This window comes from Vigna unguiculata, chromosome 3, assembly GCF_037176805.1.
Source record: "Vigna unguiculata cultivar grain cowpea cultivar isolate G323 ecotype 2 chromosome 3, ASM3717680v1, whole genome shotgun sequence".
NCBI classification, from domain to species: Eukaryota; Viridiplantae; Streptophyta; class Magnoliopsida; order Fabales; family Fabaceae; genus Vigna; species Vigna unguiculata.
The window spans coordinates 35,696,357-35,717,046 of record NC_140794.1 but is presented as its reverse complement, the minus strand read 5'-3'; the positions used below and the strand labels follow the sequence as shown (position 1 = coordinate 35,717,046).

The following is a 20,690-nucleotide window of genomic DNA, read 5'->3' as shown; positions in this document are numbered from 1 at the left end:
TTTAATTGAATTTTCAGTGCTTAAAGATTGATTTAATTAGGATTTGTGATTATTGGATTTATTGAGTACGTTTGGTAAAAATGGCGTAAAAATTGATTTTAGTTGCATAAAATATTATTGGATATTCTAATGTTTGTTAATGCAGCTGGAATTTATTTTTGGTCAATTAATAGTGTGGATTTAAAATATTTAAAGTTACAAAATAAGTCCAAAATCAAGAAATTCTGGAAAAGAATAAATCAGGAGCTAAATGCACCCCTAGTTTTTATTTGCACACTCCTTCTAAAGTGGACCACCAAAAACATGTTCTGCACCCCCAGTTTTCACTAACTTGCACCCCTCCTACCACTTAAACTCCACTCAACCAGATCATGCCATGTGGTAATCCCCACCTTTCAAATCAGGCCAACCATAAGCTGACACGTGTCATAATCTTCCACTCACCAAATTAACCAATCAGATCTTGCCACGTCATCATCTCCTCCATCTCACTCATGAAACCCTAACCCTAATTTTCCTCAAACCCTAGCCACCCCCACCAACCTCTGCAGCACCGCGTTGCACCAGTAACCAAAGGAGAAGAGAAGCAGACCTTCGTCGCACCATCTCCACAGCAGCACCAGCCACCGCGCCTGCACCTGCATATCCGCGAACCAGTTCCACACACCACCTAAACCAAGCAACAACCACCGCGAGCTTTCCCGTAACCACCAGCGCACCACCTCCACACAGCCTTGTCGCCGGAATCTGCACCACCATCACTGCAACGCACCATCTTCTTCTTCCCGCGACCAGATCTCGCGCAACACCATCTTCTCGTGAGCACACAGCAACGTCCATCACCACCGTAACTCCGCCACGTTCTTGCAACCTTCAGAACTAGTCACGGCCATACCGGAAAATGCTGCTGGAGCAAAGTCACCGTGAACCACCATGTTGTGAGCATCGCCAAAGAAGAAGTCAGAGCAGCTGCGCCGTCCGTCGCGCCATTGCAACAGCCACAAGCCTCCATGAAACCCTAAACGCAGCAAACCCTAGTCTGGAGAGAGAAAGTGCACTCTGTACCACGTGTCAGCATCTGATAGGCAGTCAATTGGTCAAACTCTGGTCAACTGGTCAAACTCTGGTCAAACTCTGGTCACAAATGCAAAAATGGTTAAATAAAAGGGGCAGAATTGGAAATTGGACAGGAATTAAGTTGCTAATTAATTAAATAAAAATAAAAGATTTTAGCAACTGACAGATAAAGCCCAAAGTCCAGTTGAAGCCTATATAAAGAGACTTAAGGGAGCAGAAACAGACACAACTTAGACACTTAGAACTCTATGGTTTTGGCACATACCGTCTCCACCACATCTCTCATTCTTTCTTTTATTTTCTTTCCTTCATATCATCATGTATTCCATCAAAGCCATGGAGGGCTAAGCTTTTAGGGTTGATTCCACTGTAATTTCTTAACTGGATTCTGAGGTTAGATGAATTTATGTGTTTGTTATTTTGATTATTGTTGTGGTTTATTGTTTATCTATGTCCTTTGCTTCTTAATCGAATAGAAAATAATGATTTGTAATTGAGACTGTACTTTGATTAAAAGTGAGGATGTCAACAAATGAATTGAGTCTTTACATTGATTGATTTGTAAATCAACAACAATAATTAATTTAACAATAATCTCTAGATAACCAATGAAGAATCTTATTTAGAAAAAGCAGTGGAATTGACCTATTTACTATTACTGTGTTTACAATCTTTCGTGTCACTTTCTTTGCATATCAAAACCCCCTATTTTTATAGTTGCTAGTTTTAATTGGATTTTTAAGAATCAAATATTCGTTGTGAGACGACTCAGGGTTATCTTAACCCTAACTATTTTGTTCACTACTAACTGGCAATACTGAAGTTGCTAAAGTAGTGGTAATTTGATCGCCTAACGACAGCGATATCAGCGTGGTCGCTGCTGTCGTGCGACGTGATTTCCAGCGCGTTTCTGTGGTGGCAGCATGAGAAGAAGAAAGGATGGCCGGCGTGGAGGATGGTGATTATGGGGTCACTGGTTGTAGGATGAAGATGAGCGTGGTGGCTACAGTTGCGGACGATGGTCGTGCAAAGGGTAAGGATGGCCACGCCGCTGCTGGTTTCTCGCGAGCGTGAGGAAGGATGGAGCAATGGAAGTGAGCTACCATGGCTGCGTGAAGGTGCAGGTCTATTCCGGTGAGAGTGGCGGAATGAAACAGAGGAATAGAGCTGCAGGTTGTTCACAGCGTTTGCATGGTGCTGTCCGCAAGGTTGGATGGTGAAGCTGGTGACGGAGCAGTGGCTGTGGTGGCTGCCGGTATGGTGGCGGCTAGGGTTTCCAAGAGAAGAAGCTAGGGTTGAAGATGATGACGTGGCATCATTTGATTGGCCAAAATTCTTTAGTGGAGATTAAGCCCACGTGGTATGTGCTGGTTGGCCAATTTTAAGAGTTAAGGATTGCCACATGGCAGCATCTGGTTGACTGGAGTTTAAGTGGTAGTAGGGGTGCAACTTAGTAGAAACTGCGGTGCAGAACAGGATTTTGGTGAGACCCATTTAGAAAGAGGGGAGTGTATGAGTAAAAACTGGGGTGCAGAAATGATTTTTCAGAACTTGCTAATTTCAGCTTTATTTAAAGGTGTTTAATAATTTCAATCAATTTATTTTCCCACATTTAAATAAGCTTAATCTTAACTTCAGCTGCATCAACAAACGTTACAATATCCAAAAATAATTTATGCAGCTAAAAATCACTTTTTAAGACATTTTTATCACACAAGCTCAAACAGCCTAATTATCAGAATTATCAATTAAATCACTCTTTAAGCACATAAATTCAATTAAATACCCAGAATTAAACACTGAATGAGGGCAAAAATACACACTCATCACCTGTTCACTCACGCACCTTCGTCAAACATTCATTAAACTCGAAGCCCATGTTTCCAGCCCAATTGCCTCTAAGGGACTGAAGATAACACGTGCTGTTTTTCAACATTTTTCCGCACCATCAGTAGCGTCATCACACATTTCTATTGGGCCAAGGTTCCTCCAAACATACAGCAGCCCAATAGAAAATCAATTCCACTCCAACACTTGGGTCTCGTCATGTGGATATTCTGCAGAATGAACCCAACATGTGCTTCACCTCGTTCTTAGAGCGCCGCTAGGGTTCTTCACGTTTCCAGAACTGCAGCCCAAATTCTTTCTTTCTGAATTGAAGCCACGCGTGCGTATATGTTTCTGCTGAAGCATGATCTCGGTCCATGCTTCTACACCATTCATAGATGCTGCTATCCTGCTAGTAGCGTCAATTGGGCCTAGCAGGCCAAGTCCTTCCAGCATCTGCAACTTTTCTCTTCTTCTATTTTTCCGGTTGCCTTATCTATAAAAGGCAAGCCAACCATATTGTCAAGGAGCTTTGATGAATGATAGTTTGGTTGAGAGTACTCCCACCTTTCATCTCTACTCCAATCCTAACCCTAAATTAGGTTTTTACCTCTTAAGGTTTCCGAAACCAGTGAGATTCGAGCCTAAACATCATACACAAACCATTCCGCTGTGTTTCCCTCGCTCTCTGCGAGATTCAATCGGTGGAACACCGATTGGGAGAGCTTTTCCGGCGAACACCGCGACGGAGGAGCCTCATCATCTGTTGTTTTATATTTTAATCAACTGAAAGTGTATTGGTCTGCTGCATTTACATCCAAACTTTCCAGTCCATTAGATTCAATTGAAATGAGGTTTTATAAAGGCAATTCAACACCCCCCCCTTCTTGGCTAAAATTTTCCATTTCAAAACTAACATGAGGTACATAAAATGAAGTTGAAATTTATGACAGCAAGACAAGTCAATAAGGATCAACATAGGTTGAAGGAGAAAATACAAAAAGAAAGAATAGAAAAAGAAGCAATAAAAACTACAGAAGGAAGGGAATATGAAGAAAAAAAATGGAAGTAAAGAAAAATATGATGAAAATTTTATTTGTCAATGTTTTTTCTTCTACAGTTTGTGATATCATTTTACAGGAACAAAAGGATAAGTATGTGAATGAACCACACCAACTTCCATGTTTGAAAAGGAAGCTTGTTCACAACGCATGGAATTATTTATTGTTACATATCAAGGTGGTGTAGTGTTGTCAAGAAAAGTGGTCCACGGATTGCAACCATTGGAAAGTAACAAATATTAAGTTGAATTTGATCGTTGAGGAAGAGAATTAGTTTCAAGTTGTGGAAAAATAAAGTCCTTCACAAGATCATAATAAACTTATATTAAAACTAGTGTCTTAAGATTCAGGATGAATCTCCTCGAAGAAGGAGGGTATGATATGAATTGCATATGGGCCAAATGGAGGATGACTAATGCGCCATGTTGATACAGTTTCTTTTATTTAAATAAGGGCCCAATGCTTTGAAAATTTGGCTGACCAAATTGTGTTTTGGCTTAACCAATTAATGGGCTTTAGTTTTTGTACTACACCTAGGCGGCTTAGTCCGACTATAGTTATAAGATCCGTCCACATAACTATCAAGGACGTAAATAATCACCATACATATGCCAAGCAAATGAAAGTAACAAGCCTAAATCGCTATAAGAGCAGCCCGTCTAGGTCACTAAAGAAGTAGTCGACATAAATCGGTAGAAACTAAACAAGAACTTAGCATAGCGTTACCAGCAAAACCCATAAGGCCCGCGATTGTCGTGCTAAGTGACCTGGACCAAGGCCCAGGCCCACCTAAGGCCCAAACAGAGGCCCGACCCATGACATGCCTAGACATAATTAATAATCTATAAATATGTATGGACCCCAACAATTAAAGGTACGCATTCATTACTCCCTTAATTACGAGATTTGACTTTTTGAGAGTTCTTTTGTTGACTTGAGCATCAAAGTCTCTTCCGTAGGTAACCCCTCTCGGGTCCAAACCGGTCCACACCGAGATACCCACAAGTGACATATAGCAGTCGGAAGGAAGCCTACTGAGGACATTGCGGGTTGAGGTAAGGTAATACTTCTGTTTGACATATCTTATTTATTCTCCGCAGGAACAATTGGCGCCCACTGTGGGGCACGAGATAACACTTTACAGACCAACTCAAATTCTCTCGAAGATGGTTTCTACCCGCAGTAGAGCAGGAGTTAACAAGCAAGCTGAAGCAGGTCCTGTAGCACCTGCTAATATCACCTTGGAGTTGGCCGCTATCCTAGATGGTCAAGCCAAGATGCAACATGAATTGGCTGATTTGAAGAAACACATTGTTGATGAGATGGAGGAACTACGACTGGAGAACTCACGGCTAAGGCAAAAGATTGAGGCCGATCCCACTCAAAAGGGAAAGGGTAAGGAAACATCCGATGTCACAAGGTCCCCAGCTTTCCAGCCTACCAAAGAAGAAAGCGGGTACAATCCTACCCCGCACACCTTCACCACCACTCAACAAACTGTCATCCTCTCAACCCATCATACACACTTCCATCCCACTCTTCCAGGAAACACTGCGGCTCCTACCCCCACCGCCACCCTTCCCACCACCCACATCCCACCTTTTCCCACCCTCATTCACCATCCCATCCCCCCTCACCCGCTCCCATCCACACAACCCAAACGTCGTCATCCTTTTATGGACTTCATCGCCAACACCACTCTGGAGCGCTATACAAGTGAGACCGACCCGGACGAGCACCTAAAGGTCTATATCACCCACGTCGCCCTCTACACTTCTCATGATGCCATTTTCTGCAAGGCCTTCCCTACCACCCTTAAAGGCCCTGTCCTCAAATAGTTTACCATGCTTCCGCCATACTTCATCGACTGCTTCGACACCCTCTCCCACATCTATACCACTCACTTTGCCGGCAACCGTCCACAACAAACTACAACCATCTCCCTTCTTGGCGTCAGACATGAACAAGACGAGACGCTTCAAACTTTCATTGACCGCTTGAGTAAGGCTGCCCTTCGCACACCACACCTCAATCAGGAAATGATACTTCAGTGCATGACACTCACTCTCAAACTCCGCCCCTTCGTCAACAACGACTACGTCTGCATGTAGGAGATGCAAACTCTCCATACAAAATTCTGCAATGAATATACACTCTCTACAGCAACCTTCCCGGCCTGACCCGAGACCCCGAGACCCCGACAACCCCGACAACCCCGCTTCACCAGATATGCACCCCTAAACGTTCCTCGATCCTATCTCCTTCACGAAGCCCTACAAGCCGACCTCATCCTACCACCACGCAAGACGACCATTGATGAATATCACCCTACGAGGCTTTTCATAGCATTGGCCAATGCCAAGGCCTATTCTTTTATTTTCTTTTATTATTAAATAAATGATCTAACTTGGTTTGTTTTGTTAATTGTAGACATTTTCCTAATTTCCCAATACCAATTGGGCCTGCGGACCAATTTCTCCTTCACGCCTTCCGCACACAAACCAATTTTCTGCATCTCTATTGATTGGGCCTCGATCTGTCAGCCCAAACCCCGCACACCAACCTACGGAACAAAGGCTCCCTCCAGTGTGCCTCCTTCTTCACACCTCCACGGTGCAGTTAACATCACTCCTTTATTAGGCTCGAGCCCAATTCTATCACATCTTTGCGTGACCAACCAACAACACACGCGCAGCTCTTCTCTCTTCACACGGATCCAGCATTCTTTTATTCCTTCTGCATATTACGAGAGCTTCAGCTGGTTGGGCCGCAAGGTGAATCAGCCCACTTGTGGCTAGGGTTAGACATCACAAGCGGGACATAAACATTCATACTAATATCACCCCGACCGACCCCCCACTACTCGACACCATTAACACCATCTCTAGTGGCTTTGGTAGTGGCGGATCCACCTCATCCGTCAGAAACACCTCCGCCATATACAATCCATCAACTATATCACCCACTCCCACCACAGACGCCGCATGCCCCCCATAACCTTCACAAACGACAACTTCCATGGCCTTGAACAACAGCAGGATGACCCTATGGTCATCACGGTTGAGTTGGAAAACTATATCGTCAAGAAAGTCCTCATTGACCAAGGCAGTTCTGTCGACATCTTCTATTAAACAACGAAAATAAAAAAATCTAATGTCAATATGTTTTATTGAAAGCAAAAGCTTTTTTTTAATAAAAACAAACAGAAAACAAAATTAGAAAAGGAAAAACAAAACAAATAGAAAACAAAATCAGAAAAGGAAAAACAAAACAAATAGAAAACAAAATCAGAAAAGGAAAAACAAAACAAATAGAAAACAAAATCAGAAAAGGGGTAAATCTCCCCACACCCCCACACTTTATCCATGCATTGTCCTCAATGTATTCAATATGTATAAAATGCAAAGAAAAAAGTATGAAGGGTACTTACCTCCTCAAGGTGGAAGGTATGAGGGAGAAGTCAAGTTCATCCCATCCATCGTCTTATTCAGCATATCTTGATTTTCATTGAATATCCGAAGACGATGCCCATTAACTTTAAAAGTTCTTTCTGAGGATTCTTCCTTGATCTCCACTGCTCCATAAGGAAAGACTTTTGTAACAATTTATGGTCCTTCCCAAGTAGAGCGCACCTTACCACTCATGTGACCAAGCTTGGATTTGTATAGTAACACCTTCTAGCCTACCTGGAAATCCTTTCTAGCCACAAGCTTTTGGTCATGGAACTTCTTGGTTTTCTCTTTGTAGAACTTTGAGTTTTCATAGGCTGCAAGCCTAATCTCCTCTAATTCTTGCAACTGAAGTTTTCGCTCATTTCCTACTTCTTCCAAATCCAAGTTGCATGCTTTCACAGCCCAATAGGCCTGATGTTCAATCTCCACAGGTAGATGACAAGCCTTTCCAAAAACCACCCTGAAAGGTGACATACCTATAGGTGCTTTGTAGGCTGTCCTGTGTGCCCAAAGTGCATCATCCAATCTTATGGCCCAATCCTTTCGACTAGGCTTCACTACTTTCTCTAGTATCTTTTTAATCTCCCTGTTAGAGATCTCTGCTTGCCCATTAGTTTGGGGGTGATATGGTGTAGCAATGCGATGTGTAACCCCATACTTCTTCAACATGTTCTCAAGTAGCCTATTACAGAAATGAGTCCCCTAGTCATTGATGATGGCTCGTGGTATCCCAAATCTGCAGAAAATGTTAGACCTGACAAAACTCATAACAACTTGAGAATCATTAGTCCTTGTAGCTATGGCTTCCACCCATTTGGAGACATAGTCTACAGCAAGCAAAATATAAGAAAACCCAAAAGAAGGAGGAAAAGGACCTATAAAATCAATACCCCAAATATCAAGTACCTCATAATATAACATGGGTTGTTGAGGCATTTCATCCCTTCTTGTAATGGATCTGGCTGCCCTTTGGCATTGCTCACAATTTTCATATACCCTCTGTGCATCTTTAAAGATAGTAGGCCAATATAATCCACAATCCAACACCTTCCTACCTGTTCTTTGTGTGCCATAATGTCCACCAAAAGGAGATGAATGACAGAACTCAAGCACATGAGGTATCTCGATATCTGGAACACACCTCCTTATGACTTGGTCACTACCAATGCGCCATAAGATTGGGTCTTCCCAGATATAGTATTTTGCCTCGCTTTTTAGCTTGGTTCTTTCATATTTGGAGAAGGAAGGAGGAATAGCATAAACAACCAAATAGTTAACAATGTCAGCAAACCAAGGTTCAAGAAACATACCTTTCACAGCAGTCAATGTTAGGAGGACTTCATCAGGAAAGTCATCCTTAATAGGAATGTTATTTTCTCCATTTTCAATCTTGCTAAGATGGTCAGCTACTAAGTTATGCGCCCCACTTCTGTCTAGAATCTCAATGTCAAACTCTTAGAGCAGTAGCATCCATCTGATCAACCTTGGTTTCGAATCTGCTTTCTTCAGAAGGAATTTTAATGTTGCATGATCAGTATAAACAATTACCTTGGAACCAAGTATATACGGTCTGAATTTGTCCAAGGCAAACATAACAGCCAATAATTCCTTCTCGGTCATGGTGTAGTTAGCCTGCACTGTGTCCAATGTTCTGGAAGCATAATATATCACATGTGGTAGCTTCCCATCTCCTTGTGCAAGTACCGCTCCTACTGCAAAGTTTGATGCATCACACATCAACTCGAATGGTAATGTCCAGTCAGGTAGCTGAATAATAGGAGTGGTGGTAAGCGCCTTTTTCAATGTATCAAACGCATCTTTGCACCTCTCTCCAAAGTCAAATGCTACATCCTTTTGCAACAAGTTGGAGAGAGGGTTGGCTATCTTGCTGAAGTCCTTGATAAACCTCCTGTAAAATCCTGCATGTCCAAGAAAAGATCGAACCTCTTTCACAGAAGAGGGGCAAGACAATTGTGAAATAATATCAATTTTAGCAGGATCTACAGATATACCATTCTTGGAAACAACGTGACCTAAAACTATACCTTGTTCCACCATAAAATGACATTTTTCAAAATTTAGAACAAGGTTAGTTTCTTCACATCTCTCCAAGACTCTGGCAAGATTAGACAAGTAGTGATCAAAAGATGAACCATATACACTAAAATCATCCATAAAAACCTCAATACAATGCTCCAACAAATCTGTAAAAATACTCATCATACATCGCTGAAATGTTCCAGGAGCATTGCAAAGGCCAAATGGCATTTTCCTATAAGCATATGTACCGAATGGACAAGTAAAAGTATTCTTATGTTGATCCTCTAGGGCAATACAAATCTGAAAATACCCAGAGAATCCATCAAGAAAACAGTAATGAGACTTAACTGCAAATCGATCTACCATCTGGTCCATGAATAGTAAAGGAAAGTGGTCCTTCCTGGTGGCCTGGTTTAGTCTTCTATAATCAATACAGACCCTCCAGCTATTCTGAATACGAGTAGGAATCAACTCGTTCTTCTCATTCTTGACCACGGTGATCCCAAATTTCTTGGGGACTGATGAAGGCATGACCACCTCCTTGGAAGCTCCATCAAGATGGATCACTAGAAACATGTCTAGAGGGGAGTCTTCTATTCCATCACCTTTATCTTTGTTTTGCATTACTTTAGTTTGAATTCCCTAAGTTGGTTTCTAGTTGATTTATTTTGGTTGACTTGTTGACTTTGATCCAAAGTTGACCTTTGACCAAGATTAGATTAACTTAAACCAACATGCTAATCCTTGTTTGTCTTGTTTTGTAGGTAATTAAGAGAAAGTAGAGCATGGCTAGGTGGCACTTGGTGATTGGAGCACTTGGATGAAGTGGAAGAGAGAGGAAAGCAAAAAGCATAAAGCAAAAGCAAAAGTAGACATGTACCTTGTCTCCTTTTGCCTTTGTGGTTTATGCCTTAGAAGGTCACTTGGTCTCCTTCCTCTTTTGGCCTAGAATCCTCATGGGAATGCCTCCACCAATCATCTCCCTTCACTTGGCCAAGACTCACTCTCACATTAGGTTTAGGGTTTGCTAGTTAATCCTTTTTCATGTTTTTGTATTTGCTAAAGGACCCCTATGAACTCCTATTTAAAGGGTGCTCCTTGTCTTGTAAAAGGGTTGATCATTTTGTTATAAACTTTGTGCATTCAACAACCAATTTTCGTGAGCTCTCCTTCCTAGAAGTGAACTCACCTTTGCCTTATCTTGCTTGCAAGTGGCGGCACCATCACTCATCTCTAAGGCTTGGTTGGCTTAGATCCCCCCCTATGAGTGGCGTGCTTCTTCCATTCTTCATCTTCTATGCTTTCCATTTTTATTGTTTCTTCTTTCATTTTTCTCTTTAGTGTTGTTATTACCGTGTGTGTTTAAGCTTGAATCCAACTCTCTTCTTCCTTTCATGAGCTTGAGAAATGAACCTTCACATCTAGATAGCATGCTATCTTAATGTCCAGTGGGAATTTTCAAAAAGCTTTCTTAAACAACTTCACCATATTCATAACTCTAAAAGGAAACAAGATAATCCTTCATCATTTGGTATCTAGAGCTTTGGTTGTCCTTGAATATGGTGTTTTCATGTTCTAACCTTGTCTTGTGTAGCTATCTTTGAATGGTCCACATAAAAACAGTGCTGGCAGCAACGTGTGCGTCAAATCCATGAGTTTAAATGCATGATAGCTACATGTTTGTGTCTTTGTGTATGTCATGTTGAGTCTCTAAATGTGTCTAACTTTTGCTTGAGTCTCTTGTCATATGCTTCTTTGAGTTTTCTTATTCTTGTTTCTAAGTTTTTGAACTATTGCATGAGATCTATGCCTTGTGTTGTTGTATGCTCCTTGAAATTGATTTTGACCTAATTTTAAGGAACTAAGTGTTCAAGACACCCTAAAACATCATTCTCATCATTTTAAATACCTAGTTTTGAAAAGAAAAAGTGTTTTCAAGACCAAAAACAGTTTGGCCGAGAGCTTTTACAATGCTTGGTGAATCCATTTGGCCATTTTTACTAGGTGTTATGCTACCAAAATTTATACTTGGATTTTAAGTGATATTGGCAAATTAGTTCCATGCTTTGACTTGGTTATGATCTTTCATGGTGTATGCATAATTTGAGGTATAATCTTGGCTTGTTCAAATGCTTTCCATAGAGTCCTTAAAAGTGCTTTTCATTATTTTAGTCTTGTTCAAGTTTTGTCTTTAAAAACAAGTTTCCTTAGAAGTTAAACTTTCTTGTTTTTTTTGAGCTTTGCTTGCTTGTCTTTAGGTAATCTTTGTTTTGTCTTAGTAGTTTTCTTTTCCTTGTCTTCCTAGAGTGTTGTGGCCGAGCCACTTGTTTGAGCTTTGAAAAGGTTTTCATCTCTTTAAAGGTGTTTTCACTTGTTTGGAAGGTTTTTGAGTGCTAGCCTTGCTTGTGTGCTTTGGGAGTGTGATCAAAAACACTTGGGTGCTTGAGAAGACCACACTTGGTCTCGGGTTTGGAATTGTTTGTTAGCTAACCTCTTCCTTGTCTCGGTTTTTGGTGAGTTTTTGGTGTAGGAACATGAATATGGATCCAATCTTGGAGGTAGAAGAAGAGGAGGAGTCGGCCTCACCTTATTCCCCTCCCATGGTGACTCCTATGGCCCAAGAAAGTGGACAAATAACCCTTGCCAACATCTTACGTGAGATGGAAGTGAGTAGGAGAGAAACTTTTGACCAATTGAGGGCGGATAGGAGGCAAAGTGAGATCTTCCTACAAGAGCACATCCAAAGACTTGAGCTTAGGGAAGATGAGAGGAGAAGGAGGAGGTCCTCTTCCGAGGTCTCTAGCCATGGTGGAAGAAGAAGAAGGCACGGCTATGATGGTGGTGGAAGGCGCAATCAACTCCCACAAAGACAACCTCCACCAATCAAGATTCCAAAGTTCAAGGGGGAGAATGACCCAAACCTCTACATCGAGTGGGAGTAAAAAGTGGACCAAATCTTCAATATTCATTTAGTTAGTAATCAAGAACAAGTAGATTTAGTAGTTTTAGAATTTGAAGATTATGCCATGACATGGTGGCATCAATTGTGTATGGACAATATTAACCAAGAGCCACCCGCGGCCTCTTGGATGGACATTAAAACTTTGATGCGCGCTAGATTTGTTCCTTCCTACTATAGGAGGGAGACTCTTTTGAAGCTCCAAAGGCTTCAACAAGGGTCTATGTGTGTGAATGAATATTTTAAAATGATGGAGTCAATGCTTCTCAAAGTAGGACTCCAATTTGAAAGTGAAGAAGAAAAGGTAGCTAGATTTGTGAGTGGTCTTAGAAGAGAAGTTCAAGATGTAGTTGAGTTGTATGAGTATTCCACTCTTGACAAAATTTTACACTTGGCCTTAAAAGTTGAAAGTCAATTTAAAAAGAAACAAGAGGCCAAGAGGAATACTTCATACAATGAATACTACTCTAGAACTTGGAAAGGAAAAGAAAGAAAGGATGAGAAACCTCCTTCCAAAGACCACCCACCTAGGACCAATTCGTCTAGAACCTCCCATGAAAATGCAAACTCTTCTCAAAGTTCAAGAACTAGTTCCATCAAATGTTTTAAGTGTTTGGGCTATGGTCACATTGCTTCAAATTGCCCAACAAAAAGGAACATGATCTTGAACCCTAAAGGAGGGGTTAAAAGTGAACATTCTTCTCCCCCCTCCCCTAAAAGTTCTTCCTCCCACACTTCTTCCTAATCTTCAAGTGAGGATGAAATCAAACCTAATGAAGGAGGTTTGTTGGTGGTTAGGCGCATGCTAGGCCAAGTGCCTAAAGAATTTGAAAACCAAAGAGAAAATATTTTTCACTCAAGGTGCCAAATCAACAACAAAACTTGCTCCCTCATAATTGATAGTGGAAGTTGTGTTAATGTGGCTAGCACAAGGGTTGTGGACAAGCTTGGCTTGAAAACCATCCCTCATGCCAAGCCCTATAAGCTTTCTTGGCTTAGTGAGGAAGGTGAAATTAAAGTGGACAAACAAGTCCTTATTAACTTCTCCATTGCAAACTATAAGGATGAGGTATTATGTGACTTAGTGCCCATGGAAGCAACTCACATTTTATTAGGAAGGCCATGGCAATTTGATAGAAAAGCTTTTCATGATGGCCATGCTAACAAGTTTACCTTTAGCTTCTGATGTGATCCCAATAAGGCTTATAGCATTGGGCCAACGCCTAGGCTTATTCATTTTAATTTCTTTTATTTTCTTTTATTTTAATTAAATAAATGTCTCTAATTGGGTTTGTTTGCTAAATGCAGCCTATTTTCTAAGCTGCCAATTAATGAAGAATTGACATTGGGCCTGTGGCCCAACTCTCCTTTACATCATTACTCCTTGTAGCATCCTCTGATTGGGCAATGTGCAACATATTTCTCTTTAAATCACGCTGCTCGCACCAATGTTTCCAGCCCAATTGCCTTTAAGGGTGTGAAGCCAACACATGCTGTTTTTCAACATTCTCCGTCAGCATCAGCAGCGTCAGCCCAATAGAAATTCATTCCATTCCAAGCCTTCGATTCTCGTCACGTGGATATTCTGCAGAATGAACCTAACACCTGCTTTCTCTCGCTCGAGGAGCGCCGCTAGGGTTCTTCACGCGGCCTCATTTCGCAAATCAACCCACATCCGTTTTCTCTTGGTAGAGCAGCTTCCTTTCTCGTCTCACCCTTAGTGTTAGGGTTCTTCTTCACACTTGTCTTCCATTAGGGATTCTGTTTAGCTTATCCAACCCTTAGCTGATAGGGCTTTTGTATTCATGATTTCCTTGTGTTTCAGTTCGGTTGCCTTTAACATCTATAAAAGGCAAGCCATTGTTTGTAATCAACAGCTTTGATGAATGAAATATTTCGGTAGAGAACACTCCCACATTCGTCACCTCACCCTAAACCCTAGGATAGGTCATTACCGACTCGGGTTGCCCAAACCAGTGAGAAACCAGATCGAATCGAATCTCATGTTCATTCCGCTGCGTTTTCCCTCGCTTTCTGCGAGATTCAATCGGTAGAACACCGATTGGGAGAGGTTTCTAGTGACTACCGCGACGGAGGAGCCTCATCAAGTGGTATTCAGAGCCACTCGTTCTTGGACCACCGGGAGTTAAGTATTCTTCGTCTCATCTCAGCTATTTCTTCGTTTCTGTTTGATTTTCGGTCTTGTTCATGCGCTGTTTGAGTCTTATCTGATTGCTTCTCTGATTGAATCTGTGTCGTGGTGATGTTGTGTTTTTCCTTGCTGAAATTGATTCAAAATAATTGTTCTCATTTTTCTGAATCAATACTGTGATGATTTCATGCTTAGCTCTCTCAATCTGCCGCTTAATGCATGTTTGTTAGGTTTTAATTTCAATTTTGATTACCTAGCTTTACAATTTTAGAATCTGTGTTTTGTCTTAGGAATTGTTTAGTTCTTTTATGTAACTGATTCCATAGTTGTTGTCCCTACAATGTGTTTTTATTCACTGATTCGTATCTCTTTCAGTTCCTTTTTTGTGTTTAAATCATTAGTTTCTGTTAGTGTATGTTTTGTTGAATTCTGATTTGTTCTTAGATCATGAACAAACAATCTGCAAATCCTGTTTCTATGTGTTTTCTGCTGCCAATTTATTTGTTTCTAAGCTGTCTCTTGATTCAATTTGATGTTCGTCTGATATTGAACTAAGTGCTGGCCAATGATTGTTGCTACCAAACTGCATCTGAGTTATTCAAATCTGGATGTGTTCAGAGTACTCATGAGGTTCTGGTTTAGCTGAAAGCATAGGTTATGTTAGCACCTTGTTTTTGTGTAGTCTGGTTTCTTGAATCAGTGCCTGGCCAGTTAATCGCTTTTGGAGCAGTTTTATAAATATTTTCACAGTATCTGCTACTTGATTCCAGTTTAAAACTGCCTCTATTTTTTTTCGTTTGTTTGCTATATCACTATTCTTGTCTCTGTGATTAGCCTAGTGTCTGGTGTTTTTGACATGTTTCTGCAACTTCATTTTTGCCTTGATTGTATTGTCAAATTTATTCATTTGGATCACATATGTGTGCACTGACCGTGGCCTTAGTTGTGAGTTTTCCAGATTGATTTCTTTGTTTCTCTGCAGTAGCTACTATGTGCTGCTATGATTCTCGTAGTCTATGACTACTTTGGCCAACATCAGTGTTTTAAAAATCTGTTGCATCTGTCTGTGTTATTACACTATTGACCTTGTTTAGTGCAGCCCATTGTCTGGTCTGGATTTGCTTTGCAGCTGCTGTTTTGTCAGCTTATTGATATTAAAACTGCTTTAGTTTTTTCTATTTGTCTGGTCCAATTCAATGCAGTAGTGGTATCAAGTTTCATTTACTTTTGAGTGCCTCTGTTATGGCCTGATTCATTACTTGATTCCACAATTCTGGTGTTCTTGCGTTGAGTTGCTGTTACTTTCTATAATTCCACATGTTTAGATTTTGAGATTGTCAAATGAAATACACTGCTGCACCTTCTGTAATCTATGTTGATGATTGATTCAAATCTGCTGCATATTGATTTTGTTTTGTTCTGCCTGGCTGAGTCTTTTTCTATTTGTCCTTGTGTGTGTCTTTCAAATTGTTTTTGAGTTGGATCCTTGCAGTCTGCCATGTGCATTTGTTCATTGATTTGGTGGTAGAATTTTGATACTGTTGTGCACTGTTCTACACGTTTTTTAGAGCTGAAAAGAAAAAGAAAAAGAAGTCCAATGAAAAGAAAAAGATTATGATGAAAAAAAAAAAGAACATCTGAAAGATATTGTTTCAGTCTTTATTGAATTTGAGAACATTATTTGTTTCAGCAAAATACAAGTTGTATTGTACAGTTCACAAAGTGCCTACTACTCTGTTCAATTTCATGTGCACATGCTCTTGATTCAACTTATTTTGAGTCTTTGTTTGCTTTTGGTTTTGTTCATCTTAATCTAGATCCATTCCTTTGTGTGCCTCATTTCTTTCATAGCTTGTTTTCTTGCTTGTCTTTGTTGGCTATCCTTTGGGTTTGTCATTATATCTATCACTTGATGTTGTCCTTGTCTCAAATTTGAACTTTTATTATTTTCTACTTTTTACTCTCAAAAGTGGCTGACTGCTCATTTGCTCTTGGTTCATTTGGCTTGAACTCACTATTTTTGGTAGCCTTGTAGGTGATACTTTTCTGCAAGGTGCAGCTGTGGTGAGGAAAAACAGTTTGAGTGGCCACCGAGAGGAAAAAGGAGTGAGTTGGGACCTTCAAGGAGGAGTACACACACTTGAGGGTGATATATTTTGGAGGCTAGCCGAGAGAGAGACATAGCATATTGTTATTTTAGTTTTTGCTGTTTTTGATGTCACGGGATTTTGTGTAAATTTTCTTTCAGATTTCAGTGTTTTCCTTTCATTTGGCTTAGGTGGGAAAATGCTTTAGCGCAATCCCATCCTTAGCAAGTTTGTAATAGTTTAAGCGTTTAGTGTGATGTTCAAGGGGTTCCAACGGCCACTTGAATTTTCACTTAGGATTTTTCGTCTAGTTTAAGTTTTTCGCCTTTATGTTTTCTGTTTTATGTTTTAATGCCCAGGTTTTGTGTGTTTGCAATTTCTGTTTTAGGTCGCCGTGATATCTAGGTGCCATTTGTTTTACACCTAGTTTACCTTCTTTTGGTCTTTAAGTTTTCACTCTTTTCACACACTTTGTCAATTTGTTTTTCACCCATCTGTTTCATTTGTATTTTTATTGAGAAATTTTGTGAAAGCATTTTAGAGATCTCTGGCTAGGAAAGGCTTGGTTTCTAAGCTTGTCCATGTGACTCACCTCCCTTTCCTGGGAGTTTGTCTAGAATTCTTTTCCACTACTTTCTCTTTAGAAATTCATTAACTTTGTGAAAAAAAAAATTGTTTTTGTCAAAAGTGTTTCAAAATGAGTTTTTCTTTTTCTAACCGTATGCATATAGATAGGCATAATAGTATGCATTTAGGTAGGCATAATGGTAGTCATGAGTTGCATCAAACCATTCATAGTGACATTCCTTTCTTTGGGGAAGATATAGGACCAATATCATTTAAAGATTGGATGTGGGATACTGAAAAATTGGTGCAACCTTTGTTTAGTAAATATAGTCATATAGACATTCTTAGGCATGTTACATCTAGATTTGTAGGACGTGCATTTGATTGGTGGCAAGAGAGGCAATATCTAGTGAAAAAGGGGAGAACATCATGCATCAATACATTTTATGAATTAAAAACATGCATGTGGAAACATTTCATACCCCCTTCATTTAGGATCACTAAAGCACAACAAATTAGGATAGAAGACTTTATTGACATTGGGGATGCATTCATCCAAAACATTGATAAGTTTTCTAGACTAGAAAAAGATTTTAAGCATAATTTAGACTTGCTCTTGAGTGAACAAAGAAAGAGAGAAAAATACAAGAGAAAGCAAGCTAAACATCCAAAGCTTCGAGAATTTGAAAAGAAGCGAGAAAAAGAAGAGTTTGATAAACTTTGTGCTGAAAAAGAACAAGAGGAAAAAGAGATAAATGAGAAGAAGAGAAGAGAGGAAGAAGAAAAGGCTAAAGAGGAGAGTCTAAGAAAAGCAAAAGAAGAGAATGAGAGGAAAGAATTAGAAGAAAGAGAGAAAATGAAACAAGAGAGTAATCTTGAAATACAATCACAAGTGGTAGAGTTAAAGTGCATTTCAAAAGAGCAAAAAGAACTCTGTGTTAGGGATTTGGTGATCAATTTTTCACTAATTTCTTACATGAAGATCCCATTTTCAAAGGGAGTTTTCCCAACTTTAAACTTTACTCACTTTTTCATTAAATCTTTTGTTTTGTTTTCTTCTCAAAATTTTTGTTCTCCATCTCATTTCCTTATTTCATCCTCCTCAACATCTTGTGTACCAACACACTTTGACTCTAAAATTCTTTTCAAAAATCATCTTAGTCAAAGTGTCAAACATTCTTTTTGTGAAGTGGGCCTAACACCAACTTTTTCAAAATTTATAAGCCCATTTTCACATAGTCCCCACTCAATTTTACTGCATGGTCATTATAATTTTAATTCACTTTTATTTGATGACTATTGCAGATTTGTTTTTGATCCTGGTGGTACTATAATTTTGGTTGCTGTGGGCCTTTATTAACCCTCTAGATCTGAGGACAGATCCTCTTCAAGGGGGAGGGGATGATGTGATCCCAATAAGGCTTATAGCATTGGGCCAACGCCTAGGCTTATTCATTTTAATTTCTTTTATTTTCTTTTATTTTAATTAAATAAATGTCTCTAATTGGGTTTGTTTGCTAAATGCAGCCTATTTTCTAAGCTGCCAATTAATGAAGAATTGACATTGGGCCTGCGGCCCAACTCTCCTTTACATCATTACTCCTTGTAGCATCCTCTGATTGGGCATTGTGCAGCATATTTCTCTTTAAATCACGCTGCTCGCACCAATGTTTCCAGCCCAATTGCCTTTAAGGGTGTGAAGCCAACACATGCTGTTTTTCAACATTCTCCGTCAGCATCAGTAGTGTCATCACACGTTTCTATTGGGCTAAGGTTCCTTCAATCATACAACAGCCCAATAGAAATTCATTCAATTCCAAGCCTTCGATTCTCGTCACGTGGATATTCTGCAAAATGAACCTAACACCTGCTTTCTCTTGCTCGAGGAGCGCCGCTAGGGTTCTTCACGCGGCCTCATTTCGCAAATCAACCCACATCCGTTTTCTCTTGGTAGAGCAGCTTCCTTTCTCGTCTCACCCTTAGTGTTAGGGTTCTTCTTCACACTTGTCTTCCATTAGGGATTCTGTTTAGCTTATCCAACCCTTAGCTGATAGGGCTTTTTGTATTCATGATTTCCTTGTGTTTCAGTTCGGTTGCCTTTAACATCTATAAAAGGCAAGCCATTGTTTGTAATCAACAGCTTTGATGAATGAAATATTTCGGTAGAGAACACTCCCACATTCGTCACCTCACCCTAAACCCTAGGATAGGTCATTACCGACTCGGGTTGCCCAAACCAGTGAGAAACCAGATCGAATCGAATCTCATGTTCATTCCGCTGCGTTTTCCCTCGCTTTCTGCGAGATTCAATTGGTAGAACACCGATTGGAAGAGGTTTCTGGCGACTACCGCGACGAAGGAGCCGCATCAGCTTCCAAGGCAAAAAGATCACATTACTACCTCTTTCACCAAGAGAAGTCAATGAGGACCAATTGCAAATGATTAAGAAAAGAAAAGAAGAGAAGGCGCAAAAGAAGGTGCAAGGGCATGAGTCCAAGAAGAGCATGATCACTCTTAAGGGGGTGAAGAACGGTTTAAGAATTCGTGGTCGAATTCTCTCCAAGAAGGGGAGGATGATGAAGGCATGACCACCTCCTTAGAAGCTCCATCAAGAAGGATCACTAGAAGCATGTCTAGAGGGGAGTCTTCTATTCCATCACCTTTATCTTTGTTTTGCATTACTTTAGTTTGAATTCCCTAAGTTGGTTTCTAGTTGATTTATTTTGGTTGACTTGTTGACTTTGATCCAAAGTTGACCTTTGACCAAGATTAGATTAACTTAAACCAACATGCTAATCCTTGTTTGTCTTGTTTTGTAGGTAATTAAGAGAAAGTAGAGCATGGCTAGGTGGCACTTGGTGATTGGAGCACTTGGATGAAGTGGAAGAGAGAGGAAAGCAAAAAGCATAAAGCAAAAGCAAAAGTAGACATGTACCTTGTCTCCTTTTGCCTTTGTGGTTTATGCCTTAGAAGGTCACTTGGTCTCCTTCCTCTTTTGGCCTAGAATCCTCATGGGAATGCCTCCACCAATCATCTCCCTTCACTTGGCCAAGACTCACTCTCACATTAGGTTTAGGGTTTACTAGTTAATCCTTTTTCATGTTTTTGTATTTGCTAAAGGACCCCTATGAACTCCTATTTAAAGGGTGCTCCTTGTCTTGTAAAAGGGTTGATCATTTTGTTATAAACTTTGTGCATTCAACCACCAATTTTCGTGAGCTCTCCTTCCTAGAAGTGAACTCACCTTTGCCTTATCTTGCTTGCAAGTGGCGGCACCATCACTCATCTCTAGGGCTTGGTTGGCTTAGATCCCCCCCTATGAGTGGCGTGCTTCTTCCATTCTTCATCTTCTATGCTTTCCATTTTTATTGTTTCTTCTTTCATTTTTCTCTTTAGTGTTGTTATTGCCGTGTGTGTTTAAGCTTGAATCCAACTCTCTTCTTCCTTTCATGAGCTTGAGAAATGAAC

The 20,690-nt window shown here is 40.3% G+C and overlaps 1 protein-coding gene across 1 annotated transcript; it reads left to right on the top strand.

The window, feature by feature from the left end:
- The first annotated feature begins 13,951 nt into the window (after positions 1 to 13,951).
- On the top strand, positions 13,952 to 20,436 carry LOC146887785 (uncharacterized). Its single transcript, XM_085670777.1, has 2 exons — positions 13,952 to 14,561; positions 16,604 to 20,436. Exon 2 carries the CDS (start codon positions 17,353 to 17,355, stop codon positions 18,580 to 18,582), a length of 1,230 nt encoding a protein of 409 aa, XP_085526903.1. The 5' UTR covers positions 13,952 to 14,561; positions 16,604 to 17,352; the 3' UTR covers positions 18,583 to 20,436.
- Positions 20,437 to 20,690: the final 254 nt, after the last annotated feature.

Excerpts from the sequence above, each read along its gene's own strand:
- LOC146887785 (XM_085670777.1), top strand. The coding sequence starts at position 17,353 with ATGAGTTTTTCTTTTTCTAACCGTATGCATATAGATAGGCATAATAGT.